We start from the raw sequence: 21003 nt of genomic DNA on the forward strand, positions 1-21003 counted from the left end.
GGCCGAGGCTTCATTCTGATTTGCCAATTCAGAGATTTTCCTCTCTATTCTAGTATTATTTGCTTAGTTCTAGTCTTCCTAGGCTTGATCCGGGGGTCGGCGAGGCGTTCGGTAGTCGCAGCGGAGTTGTGCCCAAGTTCTGGAGGCATCGACATCAAAAGGCTAACGACGGACGAATGTATAGCTTTTGCTTCCTAAAAATATTTAGAAGTATGCAATAGCTTAGTTAAGGCTTTTAAAGCACTTTAATGATAGTAGTATCATTTGGCAGTGTAGAGCATACTATAGGCGTGGACCTAGAGTTGGTAGAGCTTGCACTGATTTGAGGTATGAAAGTACTGTTCGAGATATCCTGACTGAGTATGCATGTATTATGTGACTGTATGGTTTATATGTCATTGATTTATGCTGCATTCATTTGCATACTGAGCTATCTCCTTCGAGATGTCTATTAGTAGGGTTGTACCCTATCTTGTTAGTGGATGGACTTCCATTGCTTTGGGTCCGGTAAATCCACAAGTATTATGGTATGGGAGCCACCTCTTGAAGCGACGGCGCAGCGTGCTACATACCAGAGCCCGGTCTGTCTTTGTATCTGATCCTTGACCTCGAGTCATAGGGAGTTCACTTTGCATGCATGTATACTCATACTCTCGTACTGAGCGTTTTATGCTCACGTCTCGTACTCTGTGTTTTTGGACACCCTATTCCATGGGGCAGGTTTGCGATTGGACGAGGCGGATGAATCCAAGAGGGGCTAGGCAGTGGTTGGCCAGCTGGAGCTTCGCCTAGATTTTATTCTGTTGTTATTGGATTGATACAACTATTCGATTTGGTTGTATTATATTTGAGTATTTACAGATTACTTTACTTGGGATTGTATAACGTCTATGGTTTCCGCAGCTTAATTCTGATTACTGCTTTGATTAAGTTAATTGCATGCCTAAGTTCTGTTTAGTAGGTGATCCGAGTAAGGGTCACTACAAGGGGACTTTTGGAAGGCAGCCATCAAGCGAAGGAGTAGGAAACGTGAAAAGAGGGACGCCGCATGAAAAACTCGTGAAGAATCAACAACTGCAAAAACTAGTTTTCTTCTTTTCTCTTTTATTTTGTTGGGATTTAGAGGATCCTACCTTCAAAACTGTTTTAATTTCTTTTTGAAGATTGAATTTGGTTTTTCTGTATTCTTGATTATATTATTGTGTTTATTGAATCTTTGAAGATTGATCAACTTCGAAGTAATTTTATATGTTATAATTGATACCGAAAGGAGATTTTATAAATGATAGAGTAATATAATCCATGGATCTACAACTTGCATAGACATATGAGGTTGGTTACATGTTGATAGTCATAGTCCAATAGATCGAAAGCTAAAGGATTCCACATTTCGTTAATGCAATTGCAATTGTTAAATAACACAAGGACACTTGGTTATTGCACTTTGTTAATTAGATTAATATAACTCGATAGAGTATATTGATAGATTAGGGAATTTCGTCAAAAGCATGACTTAAGAATTAGAATTCAATCGTTAGAGAAGATTAAAGGGTAGGTGAATCGAGATCCTAACAACCGTTTATTTATTTTTTGAATTGAATTTATTTTATTTGATTTTGTGTCATCCTTTTATTCTCGTTTATTAATTTATTCTTCATCTCATCTTAATTAACTAAAGAATAATACTTGAGATAATTTTGTCATAAATCAATCTCTGTGGTAGTATTTGCTCGATCACTGGGCGTTAGCACTCACGTCTCTGTTTATATCTCGGACATCCCATTCGATGGTACAGGTTTGCAGGTGGATCAAGAATGAGATCAGCGGTTGATCAGTGACCAGGGCTTTGGTAGCAGGGGTCAACAGAGGTTTCTAGTTTAAGACATTCTTTCGGTATTTATTCGATTGAGTTGTATTGATTAGGTTCCAGTGATTTACCGATTGTATTCTGCCGGGTTGATAGTATTTGGTTTAAGTTTTCCACAGTTTCTCCGATTATCTTTGTTTAAGTTTTAATTGCATACGTAAGTATGATTAGTAGTTGATTACAGAGCGAGTCACTACAACATATCTTTTATTTGAGTCATCCATGAAAAAGTATGCATTTATGCCAAAATATTACTTTTTATGTAAATATGAACATGATTAATCCGTGAGACGTCTCACAAGAGACCTAACCAAAAGAAAAATATAAAATAATTTTTTATAATATTTTTATGTTAAATGAGACGTAATCATTTACAACTTCAAAAGTAAAGATTAAGTTAAAAAAATATTTTATTAGATATGATCATAATTATAGATAAATAAAAAATTTGACTAAATATGTTTTTATGATATTTTTTTAATTAAATTAAGATGAAGTGTTTTTTATTTTATTTTACAAGGGTACTTTTTGGTTTATAAAAAAATGTCATGACCCCAAAATTCTACTATAGACCCCTCTTGTATTATATAATACTATAGATAATATAATTATATAGTAAATAAATTTATTTTGAGTTTCAGGCTCTATTTTTTCGAGAAATAGTGTCGAGTATCTCGCAAACATATTAGAATATTTCGAGTCAAGCCCGAACACAAGCTCCGATACGAGCCCAAGTATACATGTTGATATTCAGCTTGATTCTATTTGTATACGTCCCTGATCACACCATGGAACAAGTCCAATATTTTATCCATTCTTGATACCAAAATCTTGCCACGAGAATTCAGCTATGAAAACAGCCTAACTAAGCAAGTTAACACGCCAAGATTACATAATTAATTTTACAAGTGAAGCTCAGGTTTTCCAGAAGAATGTGAATGTGAAACATACAACACTTGCACTGTCATTAGTAATTAGTACATTGCATATACAAGTGTCCATTTATTAATGCACATGATATTAACACTTCAATTCTTTTCAAGTTGTGAGGATTGGAAGATGCAGCTCTTTAGTACCGAGAACCAGAGCCTTGGTGTCCGGGAAAGTCCCCGTCCCGGCCCGCTCGGTAATCTTCCCATCCGACAACACCTCGATCGGGTAGGTCATCAAGTGTCCAGGCAAATGATCACCCTCCATGACATCCGCCGCGTAAAGCTCCCAGTTTCTTTCAGCCAATTGGTTCACTTTCTGAATGCATTCCCAACTTTGTGGATGGCAGAAAGAGTCATCCAGAAGTCCCATATGCTCGTACCACAACGCCATCCGAAAGCCGTGCACTTGACCTCTTGCTGGCTGTTTGCATGATAAGTGGTATGGCTGGTAGGCTCCCATTGCGATTTCTGAATCCCTTGCCCCATCCATGGACCTTTGGTTGATGTTCGCGGATCCTAGGATGATGTACTCGTCGTCCACTGCAAGTACATAACTAATTATTCTCTGGATTTTCAAGCCAACATAACTTAACTTCATTTTTAGTGCTGCAAGTGTGTGTATTTTGAAAAATGAAATGATTTACCAATCATCATCTTGGCATGGACATAGATCATTCCTCTCCTGGCCTGCTGAGCTCTACCGTAATTTGTATCGTGGTCCGGCTTCTCTGAAGGCTCATATTCTCCACTTTTCTTTGCTTCTCTGTTTCCCAAACAAAAGAATGTTAGATAATCCTTAGGATTTGCCTCAATCCCTTTTGATTTGAGGGCTTGGACTATATCAGTGTACATCATTTCCATAGTCCTCTTTTGCCAATCTAATATAGCTTGGACTGATGCTGATTCCGGATACCCTTCCGGCCACATCGGAATCACGATGTAGACTGTAAATCTCTGCCCGTTTGTGATCTTATCCACGATCTTTAGCGACAGTTCCTTCGGAATGACATGTAGAGCACCGATGTTTTCGACCTTGATGTCGTCCGAGTACCAAGAAAACGAGCTTCCAAGAAAGTACTGATTCTCAATGTAAATGAAATTGTTTGCACGTCGTATGGCATGGATATAGGCGTCTTGAATACTTCGATCAATGATATTATCTTTGCCACTAACTAGCCCGGATTTAACTGCTTCTTCGGGCGAATCAGGGAACCCAAAAGCTGCTCCCCCGTCTATGGATCGAAATACTTGGACGTTCCAAGTTTCGTGATCATCAGGGAACACAACTGGAGATGGGGGTATTATGATTTCATCAAGTTCTTGAAGTTCTAATAGTATATCGGTCACGCCTTGCTTCCTCCATCGCTGCTCGAAATTGTAGAGAACATCCCAAGCTGCTGGCCCTTCCAATCGGCAATGAATATCATGCCACGGCTCCCTTGGACCACCTTTTTCAATGGTTGCACCCTTATAATTTGCCTGATGAAAATCGTCGTGATGCGCGGAGTCTAAAGTCCTAAAGAGCGAATGAAATTGAGTGTCATATCTGCCATCACATAGATCGATCCCACCTATAAAGCTAACAATTCTCCTCTTATCTGTACCTCCATTAGGCATGGCACAATCCGCCACCACAATCTTTTGGTGATGAGTGAACATGGTCCCGATTTCTATGTTCTGGATGAAGCTACGCCCATTGTCAGGATTGCGAGGGCATAACACGCAATGAACATCACTATTTCGAAAGAATTTCCCCGTATCTTCATCATGAGTGGCCATTAGTCCATCGTCTTTAAGCCCTGCAACCGAAGTCCTATCGTCCCAAACGAGCATTAGTACTCTCACACCTTCACTAGCTTTTTTCTTCAGAAGGTCACCAAGAATCATGTCACCCCCTGGCTTAGGCCTCCTCTTATCGCGTATCAACGTGATCTGCGTAAAAACAGACCAACCTGTTATATAGATCAAGTGCTTCGCATTCCAAATGGCATCGAATATGTCTTCCCAGCACCGGTTTGGCTCGTAGAATTTCCCACCGGCTAGAGGAATCTTTGGTATGAAATCATCAGGAACATGAGCATCTTGATAAAGTGTGACTTTGCATTCCTTCCTCTGTGGGAAGAAAGTGAAAGGAACTCCAGGAAAGTTGGGACTTTTAATGCCTCGAGCCCAACAACGTTCGCGGGTAACGTCGTAGAACTGCAGCTTAACATGGATTTTCGAATGCTCATGCAACAGTTTGTGATGAGTGTACTTGATCTCGAGCCATTTGTCGATCACTTCACCTTGGATCAAATCGGAGACGGGTACGGAGGCTGTTGCTATATCTTCAGCTCCGATGGTGTCGTCGAGTTTGATGGTGAACACGACTTCGGAGGCCATGTGAGCGCAGTATATGTGGAAAGACTCGTTCCATTCAGGATGTGTGAGCTGATGTTGGAGCAATCTTGTTCTTCCAACTCGAGCCTTTTCTAAATCAATTGTTGCATAGAGCTTTGAACCAGTTATCTGTATTCAATATGATGAAAGTTAGACATGTTTGTTTATTGCATGCCATTGAATATTTTAGGCCAGGGTCAGAACTCATAAGACCATATATATGGTGGTTACGGGTTGAAGTGCATGTTTCATTATTCTTATCATAAAATCTTGACATTGTTAAAAACTCTCCATGAAAAATGACCTATTATGTTTCGTTTTATCAAATTTTGAGCATGTACATCATATCTTCATGCTTTCAAATCTTGAGTGCACGCACCTTGTGATACGTGTTTTCAGAGTATACGTACTCAAAATTTGAAAACATATGATTTTTTCAGCGATCTCGAGATTTCACGTATGATCGTTTGATTTCAAACCTTGAAAGGGTAAGTGAGCCATGGTTCTGACCTCAGATAATTCTAGACCACCGATATCAGTTAAGCAAGAACAAGAAGGAATGAATATAGGTATAATAATGTGAAATAAGTTCATGTTCTGTTTTATTCTAAAATGTTAACACATTAATGTTGCTATATATGATCTATTTTTATGTTATAGTTTACTATTATGAAATGCCTTTGCTATTTCTAGCATAGAATGAAATGACCTCCGTTCCTTTTGTCATTGTTTTGTTACAAATTATATTATATTCTGTAAATTCAGATCGATTCTTGATCTTAAAAATGTATTTCATAATTTTAAAATTTATATCGCACGATACCATATTTCAGACTCAGAAGAACTGAAAATCAATAAAAACATGAAGACAATTATTACGGATCGATCTAATTTTAGAGACGGTTTTGACAAAACTATCCCTAACAAATTTTCAATTTCAAATTTAACAGCCACGGACCCACGGTTCAATATACCAGTCGGTAAATTGAAAGAATCGATGGCTTATTCATTTGTGGTTTTTTAATAGTTTGAAAAACCAAGCGGTTAAAGCTATTTTTCGTATCATATTATAAAAGTTGACCCTGAAGAGGACCCCATCCCACATGAATCAAATGTTCATTGACTCATGTAGGGGTTAAATCGAGGGATGTGCACGAGTGTCAGGGACATGAAAAAGAGAGCGACATGAGCTATTTTTCGTATTATAAATAATTTTATCCCCAATTTATTGACAAATTGTAAACACAAACTATATTTTTAAAAGCAAACAAACAATAGCAACAAAATTCACATCTTGAAATAAATAATTCTCACGTGAGACCGATCGAAACGATCCATATTACAGTAAAAAAATAATATTGTTTGCAGAAAAAATAATATTTTTTTCATTGATCAAGTCGAATAAGATATATGTATCACAAAACAAACCGTAAAACTATCTCTAAGAGGTTTTGTGTTTTTAAATAATCAATTATTTCACTTTATCTCAAATTTTTTATGCTATTTTTGAGAAAAATATGTTATTAAACTTCACAAAACACGAAAAAAAAAAAAGGAAATAGATTTATCTAAGGATCGATTTTTGTTTGTGCCAAAGAACCGACAACCACCATCCGTTAGATGCGCATTTAAGACTGGCGAAAAATACCGAAATGTCGTCATATCGCCTTTACCGTACCAAAAAAACCGTATATACCGAAAATTTCGGTATACCAAAAATTTCGATACAGTAAAATTTTCGGTATCGGTATCGGTATCGGTATCGGTATCGGTATAAGATTTTCAAATTTTCGGTATTTCGGTATACCGAAAAAAAATCGATATACATGGTATCGATAAGATACCGCGTATATCGATATTTTTTTAAAAAAAAACAATTTAAAAAAATCGATATACACGGTATCATACCGATATCGTACCGTGGATTTATGCCATACCGAAATCGGTATACCGAAATTTTCGGTACGGTATCGGTATCGAAAATTTCGGTACCAAAATTTTCGTTACGGTAAGAGACGGATCTAGGAATTAGAATTTGGGTGGGCTTAAACTTATTTTATAATTATTACAAAAAAATATAACAAATTATATATATATATATATAATATTATACAGCTAGCTCAACGAAGTTGAGCCGTATGATATTTTAAAACATAACTTTGAGAAAAAACAGATTGTATGAGTGCAGAATTTTATTTTTCATTCCATGCACAATAATATTTTAAAATGTCTAATTCTTGAAATAGATGGTCAAGACTAGAGGAAAATTTTTGAAAAAACAAAGCTGTAAAATTTAATTACATGCATTATTATATTAATTCCTCAAACTCATAGCATGATTATTAAATCAAGAAATAAATTAGATTTTATACGTGTAAGTTGTAATAGACAATATCATATAAAGCAAATAAGTATATGAATTAAACACAGAGACAATCGTAATCCAATCACAAAATTTGAGCAAAATTTTCACAAGGTAAAAATATAGATGATCAAATAAACCACATGATTAAGAAAGGAGAAAGAAAAAAAACAGAGGTTACTTGAGGGAAGGAAGGAAAATGCGAAGAGGCCGGCTACCGAGTGATAGGGATGATAACAAGGAAGTGGGCTGGGCTGAAAGGCGGTGATGAGATCTAAGTAAAAACTTTAAATGGGCTATGGGTAGTAAAAAAAATTAAAATTTAGGGCTGGGCTACAGCCCATGAGAGCCCGTGAATGGATCCGTCTCTGGTTACGGTATGCGGTATTTGGTACGATATGCGGTATACCGTACCGAACCACCCATATGCGTATTGAGTAAATATTTAGCTTAACACCATATAAGACACTTTTATTTTATAAAAAGATGATATGTTATTGTTGCACAAAACTTGATAAATGTGATATACTTGGCTAATTTGGTATGCAGGATATTGCATTATCCCTTATTTATCCGGTGTGCAATGAAAAACAGTGACAAAACTAAAAAAACTAAATTAAAAAAATTAAAAAAAACCCTAAAAAGATGGTTCGTTCACAGGGGATGCATAACAAAGAAATCATATGGGGACATTGGAAATTTTGTGATAATCATGCTTATCTAGCAAGACTTTGATCTTTAAAAGTGTGATTTTTCAAAAGGAAAATACGGACCCACCAATAATTCAGTCGATACGTTGTACTGTTGTATAAAAACTTTATTTATTGTATGTAAAAAAAAAAAAAAAACTTTATTTATAATAGTCCAATCTTTTTTTTTTTTTTGAAGCTTAATAGTCCAATCTTAATAATAGCTAATCATAATTCTTCTTCTTTTAAAGATAACTATAATTATTCTTGACTCTTAATATGTCTGTGTATTAAATTTAAAATGCATATGTAACTACTACGCAGACTTAAAAGACAAATTCATTTTATCCCCAGATCGATCCAACTTGAAATTTTTTTATGTTATGGTTGTCAAAAACTTGAAATTTATCATTTATTTAGTTTGACATTTCAATAAATGGGATTCTAAGGCTATGCTTTGAATATTCCAACAAGTGTTTAATTTTCCATTTTAAAAGCAATCAATATGTATCATATATTTTGACATTTTAATCAGTTGCTCCAAAAAAGTTCAATTATTTTTATTTTTATTAGTTGGTATAATGTATTGATTTAGTTCAATTACTATACAATATTTGTTCAGACTAAAGGTAAATATAAGTTGAGTCGAGTATAATCGAGCTCGAATCGTGTTTTTATCGAGATGTATTCGAACTTATGCTCGAAAATTCGAAAGTCTCCCTATCATATTAACAAAAATTTTAGGGTTTAAATTTTTTAGATATTCATTGATTTAAATATCGTTTAAAATTTGTATTTTCTAAATAAAAAATTTTATGTAGTACTGTGTAGTTCAAACAACTAAAACTCAAACTCAACTCGAGTACATACTTGAGCTCAGTCAAATCAAACTCAAGTCGAGTTTTGACCGTACTGTTATATATCAAGTTATTAACAAGTAGTTTACTCACTTGCACCATAGTTCAGACATATTATATTGACTCAATGTAACACACGTTTACTAGTCTAGTCCAGCAGAAGCGCGACTGCACATGAATGAGTTTATAGAGCAATTAATTTGTATCTGTCATATTTTAATGAAAACAATTAATTCAAGTTGTTGTAGAAGTTCATTATAACCCCTTATAAATCATCTTATTTTTAACTGATGTGAGACAAAAATATCACATCAAGAGGCAACCACTAATCATCATTTGACGTTGGGATGCAAATGAACTAAGCCGCTCGTGAGCTATTCGAAACTCGATTCGATGAAAACTCATTTAATGAGTATTGTTAATATAAACGAATCAAACTCAAACTTTACGATATGCGACTCGTTAGGTCGTAAGCAGTATCGTTAGTAGGCTCGTAAGTCAACTCTTAAATAAAACAACAATAGTTTTGATATTTGATTTATAAATTTTATACTTTTACTCATGACAATATATAAAAATCGATTAAAATTTATTTATTAGAATAAAATTACAAATTTTAATAAGAATATTATATTTATCTCTATACATAAAATTTAGTTTTAATGAATTCAATGAGTATTTAAATTTATAATTTATATTCATTAAGCTTGTTTAAGTTCAATAAAATATAGAACAAGCTTGGGAGCATGAATATATTCATTAATAAAGTTCGAGCTCCACTCAATTATAAACGAGTCAAACTCTAATCTTGAAGAGTTCGACTCGACTCGACTTTATATTACATCCCTAATTGCACGGATCCCGCCTAAAACCTAACTTGGTCGATGGTTCCTTGCTTTGGGACATGAAGCGACCCATTGTAAGATGACCCTATTCAACGATTTGGCAACCCCAATCCTAGAAAATTAGAAATGATGGGATGAACCATTGTTCCAATCTCAAGATCAAGAATTAAAAGAATATATATGCGACACATATTTAAGTTTAAGTTTCATTTTATTGTTTTCTTGAATTTGTATAAATAAATCAAAAAAAATTAATTTAAAATAAAAAATAAAAACTGAACCGAAAATTAAAACCGTTGGTTAACTATAACTGTAATCAGACTCAACCATTCTTGTTAGTTATGTTAAATGTCCTAAAAACTCCAAATTTTTAACCCATGGGTTCTAACCCGGGACCGATGGGGTCAAGTTAATGTGACCTCTAGGGGTAGAATTTATACACCACAAATTAAATTATCTTTAAAAAATCCAAAACTGAAAAATTATTCCAAAAGTAATCGACAAGAATTGAGGGGACAAATTATCACCACCATAATAAAATCAATTTTCACGTTTAAAAAATGGCGGCCAAATAACTTCTTTTCACGCCCACCTACCCACTTTTAGTTCAAAATTTGGCCACCAAACTCGAGTAAAATTCTCTATTTTTTCCCCGAGTATTTATTTTATATAATTCTTCCAAAAAAAAATTTTGTTTAATATTTTTTATATTTCACCAATTACAAGAACTTTTCCGAAAAGTTTAGCAATTGAATTTTCCAAAAAACGTTATTTTATCAAATATTTAGACGAGATTGTGAGATTATTAGTCGATATGACTTATGAGGTGCGACTGCTTGTCGTATATATTCGTTGATTTTTACACATAACATCAAACATTAATTACGCTTATCGATATCGTGATACATTTTATTTTGTTTTCTTCATCGTACTCGTCATCGTTATTATTGTTACTGTTATTATTCTGTGGGTCGGGCCAATATTATAATGGATGTTCTTGAAAAAGTCACGATTTCAAAATTGCGGGGACCATTAAAATGAAAAATAAAAATAAAAATTAGGTGTGCGTTGCAATGCAATAGCGCACTATAACAAAATTTAATTGGTGCCAGAAAAGCGAACTTAAATAGTTAAATGGCTATTACAATTGTGAGTAATTAAAAAAAAGTCTATCAATCAATCTATTCATGTTGTCTGGATAATGTTCTGTAGATTTAAATTCGTTATTTAATTACAATTTTTTAATAATTATTTTTTTTTATCAAACCAATAGATTTCGGAGTTATAAGTTATTAAAGTAGATTGAAATTCAATACTTAAATCAAATCGATCCAATCAATAAGTTTCACATGGAATATTCTTCAAAACCAAAAGCGTCATCTCTTTCCGACTCATTAATTAAGCAAAAAAATTCCTATCATATGGTTTGACAGATCAATTTCAATTTCATAAATATAAAATTCAACTCACTCTTAATTATACTGCTTTCGTAAATATAAAATTCAATTATATATATATATAAACAATGAGAAATTATAAAAATAAAAAAAATTATATGATGCAATGAAAGTTTTAAGAAGCTAGGAAAGTGAGATATATGTTTTATTAATCCTTCCAATTAACAAAAAAATTTGAATGATAATTCATGCTTTGTAAGCTGTACCGATAATAATTTGTAATTTGATCTTGTGTAACTTGACAACTAATTAATAATTTTCTAAAAGATCTAAATAATTAATTAGCACATACAAATCTAGTAAATACTAATTATGATTTCCAACAAATATAGCTCGATCGGGGAGTAAAGAAATACTTGGAATAAAATGAGTTGATGAAACATATATCGAATCGAAAATCGATTTTAAATCCTAAAAATATTATGTTACTGGGAATCGCTTTAGCATTCATGTATGGAACTTCAAAACCGAGCTGGGTTTGCAAACTCATCGAACTAATTTCGAATTCACGACATTAAAAACCTCGATGAATACGAGAAAATTTTATGTTGAAAATAAATAAATACCTTGTGAAATAATTCGGCAATGAATCCAATGTGAAGCTTATCAATCCCATATATAGTTGCATGAAGATCCCCGTGAAGCAAAATTTGTGCCATTAATTATTTGCTCTGATCAATCCAAGCCCGGCCCGAGCCTTTGTTCTTCAACTCCTCTTCAGTTTCTCTCAAATTTCCGATATTGATGAATTCGCATAAATTATTGAACTGAGATAATCCTACTAGCTTATATTTATATATATATATATTGATATTATATGAGAACGTGATTTTTGACCCCATAAATATTGTGTGTGAAAACATGAAAATACAAAAAAATTATTTAACATGCATATATGCTTGGGGATAACCGAGTTGACTGACTTTATCTTCTTGCGTGTTTGAGTTATTAGATTAGGTAATACATAAAATTACAAATTAACTTTGAAAGTATAAGAATATTATATCAAATTAATGGACTGTAATTGAAAAAAACAATTTTATTTTTGATAATGTTGAAGTATGCTTCTATTAGATTGAATAAAAATAGAGAAGAGATCAGATCAAATAGTACATATCAGATGAGCTTGGTGATCAGATGAGTTCATGGTCCAGATCGAATACTGGGATCGGATCAAAGTGATGGTCAGATGAGTCTTCGGATGAGTTCATGCAGATCGATTGCTCGAGTACTGTGACTTGGTTAGAAGTCAGATGAAGTGTTCGAGAAGCAGTAAGCTTGAAGGCAGATCAATGCAAATCGAAGTACAAGAGCAGATCAGACTGATGTGAGAAGACTTATCGGGTTGAACCATGTTGACTTTATAATTGGGCCGTAAGTTGTTGTTGACCTAAAGCCTAAGATGAAAGTCGGTTTAATTTTTCTATATAAGCAGATGAAAGCTGGCCACAACGAACATAACAGAAAATCAAATTCTTCAGAATATATTGAGAGAGAAGAATGAAAGATTTCAGAGGAGAAAACTAAGTAAAGATTGTGACTGAAAGAATTCAAGGCTTTAAAGCTTGAATTAAGTCTGTATCTATCTTGATAGTTTATCTTAGTCCATCTCTGTAACAAGCTCTGTTGTTTGAGCTTGAGTTTGTTATGTTGGTGATTAATAAAGTGGTTGTGTTGCTCTCCCGTGGACGTAGACAATTTTTTTGCCGAACCACATAAACACTTGTGTCGTTTATTTTCTTTCGCGTGAATTGGTGTTTGATCTGCGTGAGTTGGGTTTTATCTGTTTCTGGGATATTGTTCTTGTTGCTGTGTATTTGCTTGTGTGGTTCTCGTAATACCAAACTCTTTTGGATTGATCCCTAACAGATAATTTTGTAATTTTAAAGCTATTGTAATCGTATGTAACCTTCCTTGTAGCTATAACATTTTTTTAAAAAAATTATTTATCTAATTCTTTTACTCTACCATCTTGTTAACATATGAATGATTATAACAAGGAAAAATTTCCGAAATCAGTGTTGTAGTTTCTTTCACTTTTTTTTTTTGTGGGGGGTTCTAGCTAGAAATTTATCTAATTAATGCAATGTTTTTTCCCCATATAGACCAAAGTACCTGAAATAGATAAGTCGAACATACAAGAACGACCATGTAATTTGATTTCAACTATAATCACAAGTAGAATATTTTTAAATCTCCACTAAATTATTATTAATTTCGTTCTTCATTCTTCTTCATAATAATATAATAATATGATAGTATGTTCGATTTGGTATTTAAAAGAATTTTTTTTTTAAAAAAATTTAAGATTGTCAAAGAAAAAATATGTGTTAAGTATAATACCTAAGGATTGGAATTAATTAAAGGAGAAGGGAGCGGTGAGAACATTATAAAATATGTATAATTAGCGTATTATGTAGTGGAGCTAGACAGCTAGTAGCCGCCTCTACGGTGAACATGCATTGTTTCTAAGGTTAGGTGGATCCAGTCCTTTTGCATATTTTTTTTTAACCAATTAATGAGTTGGCATATTTTATTTTTAAAAATAAATAATTAATAAAGTGAGAGTGAAAAAAAAAAGAAAAAAAGAAGAGGAATCTTGTTTTTATAGTACAAATATGGATAATGGGGGCGTCACACCCAAATAAAAAGAAATATCAACATGGGCTGCGGAAATCGATGGTGGAAACAAAATGTGTATAACGGTGACTTGTCGTCTAATCATCAGCGGCTTTGTATCGATAAAAAAAAATATAAACAATATAAAAACGTGTATGATGTTCAATTTTTTGAGGAATAATATCTCATGAGACGAACTTATGAATTTTTATGTTTGAGACGAATGATCAATTATATTTGCATTTATAATAAAAAAATAATAATTTTGGTCTAAAATTTAATAATTTTTCATGAGTGACCCAAATAGAAGATATGTATCAAATAATTGACCTGCGAGACTGTTTCTTAGGAGTCTTTATGTTTTGTGTGATATGGATCTGTTATTCGATCCGGCTAATGATTTTTTTCCTTGTTATGCCAAAAATATTACTTTTTATTGTAGCTATGGACCAGATCGATCCATCTACTGATATAGATCCATGATATCCTTTTCACACGAGCCCTAATCCTTATGAGTATGTCTCCTATGATATGGTTTCACGGATCTATATGGGTGAGATAGGTCGACTCGGCTCATATTTAAAATTAAAAGTTTTTTGATATGAAAAGTAATATTTTTGGCATAACAATTTAATTTTTTTATATGTCGGATCGAATATAAGAGATTTATTTTACAAAATTAATTCATGAAACCATCTTATAAGCTTTTTGTGAATTGTAAATCACCAATTTTCTCCAGCAATAAAATTTTTATTTCATTATATCATATCACCAAAAAACACACACACACACACACACACACACACACACAAAAAATTTGTTTTTAACTAAATCGACAATCTTGAATCAAATAATCATACCGTGCAAATTCCCTGCATTAAAGAATAAGCTTCTCTGGAATTTTGTTGTTATAGACAGCAAAGGATGGTTTTATTTATTTTTTTTTTTTTTTAAAAAAAGTAGGCTCTAAATTTTTTACTATTACACAATATACTCCGTTTGATAGCCTATATTATTAATCTCTGTATAAATCATCTTATCCAATCTCGCGTTCTTCTCGTCATATTATTTATCCATCTATTAATTATTTATTTTACATCAATCAAATCATTGAATTTAGAAATTACTATATTATCTCTTATAAATAATATTATTCATATTTTATTTTTTGTTAAAAATACAAAATGGTAATTTATCATTTTTATATAAAATTTAATCAATTAAATCAAATAAATTATAATTCATCGATCAAATCAAATACTAAATACACTATAATTTTTTATTACATTATATTACTTATCTATGTATTATTTATCTCTTCATACCTATCAAGCAGTATCTTAAATTATTGATTATATTGAGAAGGATAAATTTTAGTACAACTGTCAAAATAAGATATGTTCCTCGCGTCACGTAAAATAGGCGAATATAACAATATCCAACCCGGAGCAGATTTTGACATGTATAAGTTTGAGTGGGCTATGGGCTTCATTGCCCGCGCGCAACTATGTAATGTCTTTAAAGAAAGTGCATATATTCAGATAATTATCATTACCCGTCAAGGCAAGGGTGATGATCGGAAAGAGACTACCACTTCTCCATTATCTTCTTCTTTTGACGACTTGCATGATGCATCAATCATTTGCCAACATTATTATTCATCAACAAACAAAAGAAAAAATTGAACAATATAATCTCATAGTATCACCAAAGCTTTGTTATTCATATGTTTTGTTTTTATGAACATCTTACATATAAATTACACTGAGAATTTCACTCCAAATATGTTTTATGGTTTTTTTAGTACCAAAACTAATATTAATTAAATAGCTCTACACAGTGTCATGAACTTATGAGTGGGAGTGTCAAAACTCAACCAAACCTTTTAACCCGATACGAGTCGATCTGAAAAATATCAGGTTAAGGTTGGAGATTTTTGGGTTGGGTCGAATCGGGTTGATCCGAAAGCTAACCCGAAAAAATTACTCGGGTTCGGGTTGGGGAGTTGACCCGAAATGACCCAAAACTTTTAAATATTATTATTTTTATATTAAATTAAGATAGATTTACTACATTTTTATACGTTGTATGTTTGAAAAAAAATTATTATATATTGATATAATAGATTTTCGTCATTTAATGTTTATTTTGTACAATTTTTATTTTTTAAAATAATTTTTATTTTTTTAATAAGTATACTTTAAATTTTGTACAACTAAAAGTTAAATTAAATTTATATATAAGCTTAGATTTTATTATTATGTAATTAAATTAAATATTACTATTATTATGTGTGTTTTGAATTTTTATTTAATTATTTTGTTAAAAAAAATCAGGTTGGTTCGGGTTGATCGGGTTGGTCAGGTTAGACGGGTTCGGATCGGTTTGGGTATTTTCGGGTTGATTCGGGTTCGGGTTGAGGAATTTTTTAGAATTATTTTTGTCAACCCGACCCACCTGAATTGACAGCCCTACTTACGAGGGTATTCACTGACGTGATATCATAAGTGCATTGTGTCATTATTCTATTACAATAAACTGACATGACTTGGTGGAACCTTTTGTAGTGTTCGAGAAATTAGGTTTTCAGGCCCATTAGACTTCGATAATTAATCAAGGATAATTCGTCCGATTAAATCCAAAATTGACTTGAAAATTAGAATCTACATTTCAAGTAGATGTTTTTAGAATATTAAATTGCTCAAAACCAATTTAGGGTAAATAAAAAATTAATTATTTAATATTAGTGTATAAGACCCAATTAATTATATAATAGGGGAAAAAAGTTGTCCCACATGGAAAGACTTAGTCTTCCTATTTATATATATACTATTGTGTATATTAATTGATTAATAAATCAAAGTCAACTAAGTTAAAAAAACCAGCACGTACTCATATTTGCAATAAGTTTTTATTTATACTACCCGATAATGTGTCGAGTTGCTGACGTAGCACGTAGTATATTCAGTGTACACGTGGTATTGATTGGATGATGTGTCGGTCGAGTGTGTGTCACTAGGACGTGACATGATAGTGGTTCATGACCATTAGATTAGGGCACCCACAACAATTGAGATATTTCTCTCAAACATTTGTGGGTTCATCATTCCCCATTATCTATCAAATATCTCACCTCTCACAATCAAATATTCTACCAACCAAATATTTCCATTGTCATTTCATCATTTTCACGTCATCATCTATATATCACACCCTTCAAAATTATTATTTTATTTATTTATTTACTTTATTTAATTTAATTTTTTTACTAAATTAAAAAGATTTAATATTGCATTTAATTTTTTTTCAAAAAATCATATAGTCAACTAAATTTATGATTAAAAATACTAAAAAATAAGAAAATTCTATTAAAATAAAAATACATTACATAATAACATAAATTGAACAATCCAAATTACATTACATAAAAACATAAGGGAAAATTGCATCTACTACCCCCGTGATATTCTGAGTTAGCGTACATCCCCCCGTGAAAAAAGTATTACCAAAACACTCCATGTGTTTTCATATGCCTAGCTCATGCACCCTTGCTAGTATATTTTGTACACCACGCGCGGAAGCATGCGAATTGTCATGGATTTTTATGCGTATTTTGTCTAAAATGCCCTCGTTCAGTATACAAATAGAAGAATTCTTCCTCTTCATTCTGCAATTCTCGAATTCTCCTTTTTTAAAACCCTAGATTGAATCCAAAAACTATAAATCCAAATGTTGATGTAAGATATCTCCAGACTCCACATTGAAAGTGCAATGTTAGGGCAGAAATTAGAGTTGTTCAAACCGAAACCATGCCATCCAAGGGACGCATATAATATTGTTGTTCTTTTCAAAATTGTGGCTATTTTTACTGGTGTTTGCCTGAAAGTGCACGAAACCTACCTAGCACAGGTCGCTAAGAGCATTCCGTTGACATGCGACCCGGAATTCACTCTACCAGCTCCGATGCTAAGTTTCGAAAAGCTTAGGACAAAAGCTTACACAGATTATAACATAATATTGAAAATGAAATAAATGAGCTTGTTATTTAAGAGGGGCATTTTCGACAACATAAATATTCGTTTGACTAAAATAATGGTTGGGGTGCGTCAGCTGAACATAAGAAAACATAGGGAGGTTTTTGGTAATACTTTTTCACGGGATGATTTACGCTAACTCGAAATATCATGGGGGTAGTAGATGCAATTTCCCCAAAACATAAATTACGAACTCCAAATTGCATGACATGGAAACAGAAATTTAAAACTCGAAATAACATGAAATGAAAACACAAATAAAAAACACAAATGTGCTGCATGTTCAAAGTTTTTTTGAGTGATCCTCAAATATTAACCGATGGTTCCGAAGTTGTTCATCGGTCATACCTCGTGTGTCCATTATGAAAAGTTGATGGGCTTGGATGAGTTGTTCCGCTCTCTTGTTTTTATTAAATTCCTCCATTTGCGTTACGGAATGATGAAGATTGTGATTAACTTCAAATTGAGACACTTTTTTTTTTCTCTTTACTCTTTGCTGCCTTGTGTCCCATTGGACGAGAACGGATTTCGTAATCATCTACATCAATAGTTGTGTTTGGAATGGAAGAATTAGTACGCCACCTAATGATTCGGAGGTCCTAGACTTTTTTGAAGCTTGATGGCCTCATTGTGGAGCATACATTGGATTGGATTTGACAATTTTTCACACATGTTCATACTATAAAGTAGTTTTGTAAGTGCTCTTGTACTCTTCATGTGCTTGCAATATCAAATCCTCATCACTCCATCCACTAGGTCGATCACTGTACCATTTGTTGTAGATTTCATTGTATCTATTCACGATATTCTTCATCGAACCCCAATGTGTTTTTGCTTTTTCAGCAGTTTTCTTTTTAGCCCATTTCTCTCGGTTGTTATTGTAATATGATATGACTTGTTTCCAAAACGAGTCAATTTTTTGCCCATTACCCACTGACAGGTCTTCGATTATGAGCGTGTATGCTTCTATTACAAAACGTAAGTCGTTGTATCTTGAGAGACGATCGTCACATTCCACAAGCACAGTGTGTATGGAGCAAAATCTTCTAAAGGAGATAGAGTCTAGCTCTAGCATCGACTTTAATTTTCTGTTCATGTTGTATTCTAGTACGTGTCGGGACATCAACCAAACAGTTTCAGTTTTGCACATGATCAAAACCCAACACGTAGTTCAAACTGAGTTAAAAAAATTTCAATTTTTTTGTACACTTTGAAATTTACATGATTATTTTAGGCTTTTCTCGGGGCTTTCTGTTTGAACAAGTATTTAAAAAATATTTTTAAAAAATTATAATATATTTTTAACATTAATTCGTTTTAAGAATAAATATGTTGTTAACTATTTTATAAAAATATTTTATAATTAAAATTTAGTGTTTTTTTCCATCATTGATTTCAAGTATAAAAACATAATAAAATAAATTTAAGTTGTTTTTTAACAACTATACTTGAAATATAATTTTTTAAAAACATTTTTCAAAAATGTTTTACATAAATCTTGTCCAAACACACACTTTATGTTTTTTTAACTTATAAAATACTAAAAATATTTTTAAAATATTTGTCCAAACGGATCCTTAATGATATTTTTAGGAGCATCTAAATTATTTTTCATACTAGTACTCTCGTGTAGGGATGACAATGAGACGGGTTCGGGGCGACTCGCCCCGCTAAAAAAAATCGGACATGCCCCACCCGATCCACATTAAACCCGACGGGTCCAACCCGGGTTGAACTCTCCAACCCGCTTTCCTTTATAAATTTAATTTTTTTTAATTGAATTATTATATATTATATATACATACATGCATATATATTAAATGAAATATATATAATATATGAATGTAAGTACATATTTAATCATATATTATGTATGAATATATAAAATATATATAATATAATATATTATATACGTACATAATATATATATATATATTATATATAAATTATATATATTATATATATATATATAATATATATATATATATATATATATACACAAAGTATACATATACAGGGACGAAGTTAGGATTTTTAACTGAGGGACGAAGTTAGGATTTTTAACTGAGGGGGTGAATTTAGATTATGTAATTATTGATTATTAAAAAATTTAATATATATATATATATACATAATAATATAAAAAATAATTTTGGACTCATATCATTGAGAAAAGTTTATTAAAATTTTGAAAAAAAACTGAATTTATTATAAATAAATTTAAAATAAAAATTAAACATAAGGTTTATATTAAATTATGTAAAATTTAAAAACAATTTTTTCAAAGTTTTTCAATATTTAAAATATTAAAATTAAAACTTTAATCACTGCAAAAAAAAAATATTTAACATGTAGATTAAAAATTAATATAATATGTAATTTTTTTTATTTACATGTCTATTATATTTAGATAAATTATTATACTCGAATTTTTTTATATACAATTTCAAACTAAGTAGTGATTAAATTTATTATGAAATTTTGAACAAAATATGCATAAATGTAATATCAATGAATAAATGTTAAAACATAAATCTTCCATATTTAATTACAAATTTAACACCTAAAACTCCACGTTCTATTAAAGTTAAAATTGAAATAGTTAAATTAATCTAATTAATATATCTATGACATACTAACATATATATTATTTTTTAATTTTTTATAATAGTGATTAAAATTTTAGTAGTTTGATACATTTAAAAATTGATGATTATACAAGAAATAAAATTAAAAAATATAAATACTTATTTAAAGATAACTATTTTTAATTTGTTAAACCGTCGAGAATACATTTGTTTCAAAATTTTTGCGATTAAATGTGATTCATATTATGTGAATTTTTTTATCAGAGTTTGTTCTTGCGGGATTAATGAAAAATATACATTGATCTCACAAATATAAAAAAAGTTTTTAATTTTTTAATTTAATAAATTATATATACCCCTCTAACTCCGTCTCT

The 21003-nt window shown here is 31.8% G+C and overlaps 1 protein-coding gene across 1 annotated transcript; it reads right to left on the reverse strand.

Annotated features, from left to right (window-relative positions):
• Positions 1 to 2661: 2661 nt before the first annotated feature.
• Positions 2662 to 12246, reverse strand: LOC140892134 (phospholipase D alpha 1-like). The gene is made up of 3 exons (XM_073300890.1): positions 11955 to 12246; positions 3444 to 5307; positions 2662 to 3339 (listed from the first exon to the last, which is right to left on the reverse strand). Exons 1-3 carry the CDS (start codon positions 12045 to 12047, stop codon positions 2906 to 2908), a joined length of 2391 nt encoding a protein of 796 aa, XP_073156991.1. The 5' UTR covers positions 12048 to 12246; the 3' UTR covers positions 2662 to 2905.
• Positions 12247 to 21003: the final 8757 nt, after the last annotated feature.

The sequence above is a fragment of the Henckelia pumila genome, chromosome 3 (assembly GCF_033568475.1).
Source record: "Henckelia pumila isolate YLH828 chromosome 3, ASM3356847v2, whole genome shotgun sequence".
Taxonomy (NCBI): Eukaryota; Viridiplantae; Streptophyta; class Magnoliopsida; order Lamiales; family Gesneriaceae; genus Henckelia; species Henckelia pumila.

Excerpts from the sequence above, each read along its gene's own strand:
- LOC140892134 (XM_073300890.1), bottom strand. The coding sequence starts at position 12,047 with ATGGCACAAATTTTGCTTCACGGGGATCTTCATGCAACTATATATGGG. Across the intron at positions 5,308-11,954 it reads TTGCCGAATTATTTCACAAG|ATAACTGGTTCAAAGCTCTA; the intron begins GTATTTATTTAT and ends TATTGAATACAG. Across the intron at positions 3,340-3,443 it reads CCATGCCAAGATGATGATTG|TGGACGACGAGTACATCATC; the intron begins GTAAATCATTTC and ends ATGTACTTGCAG.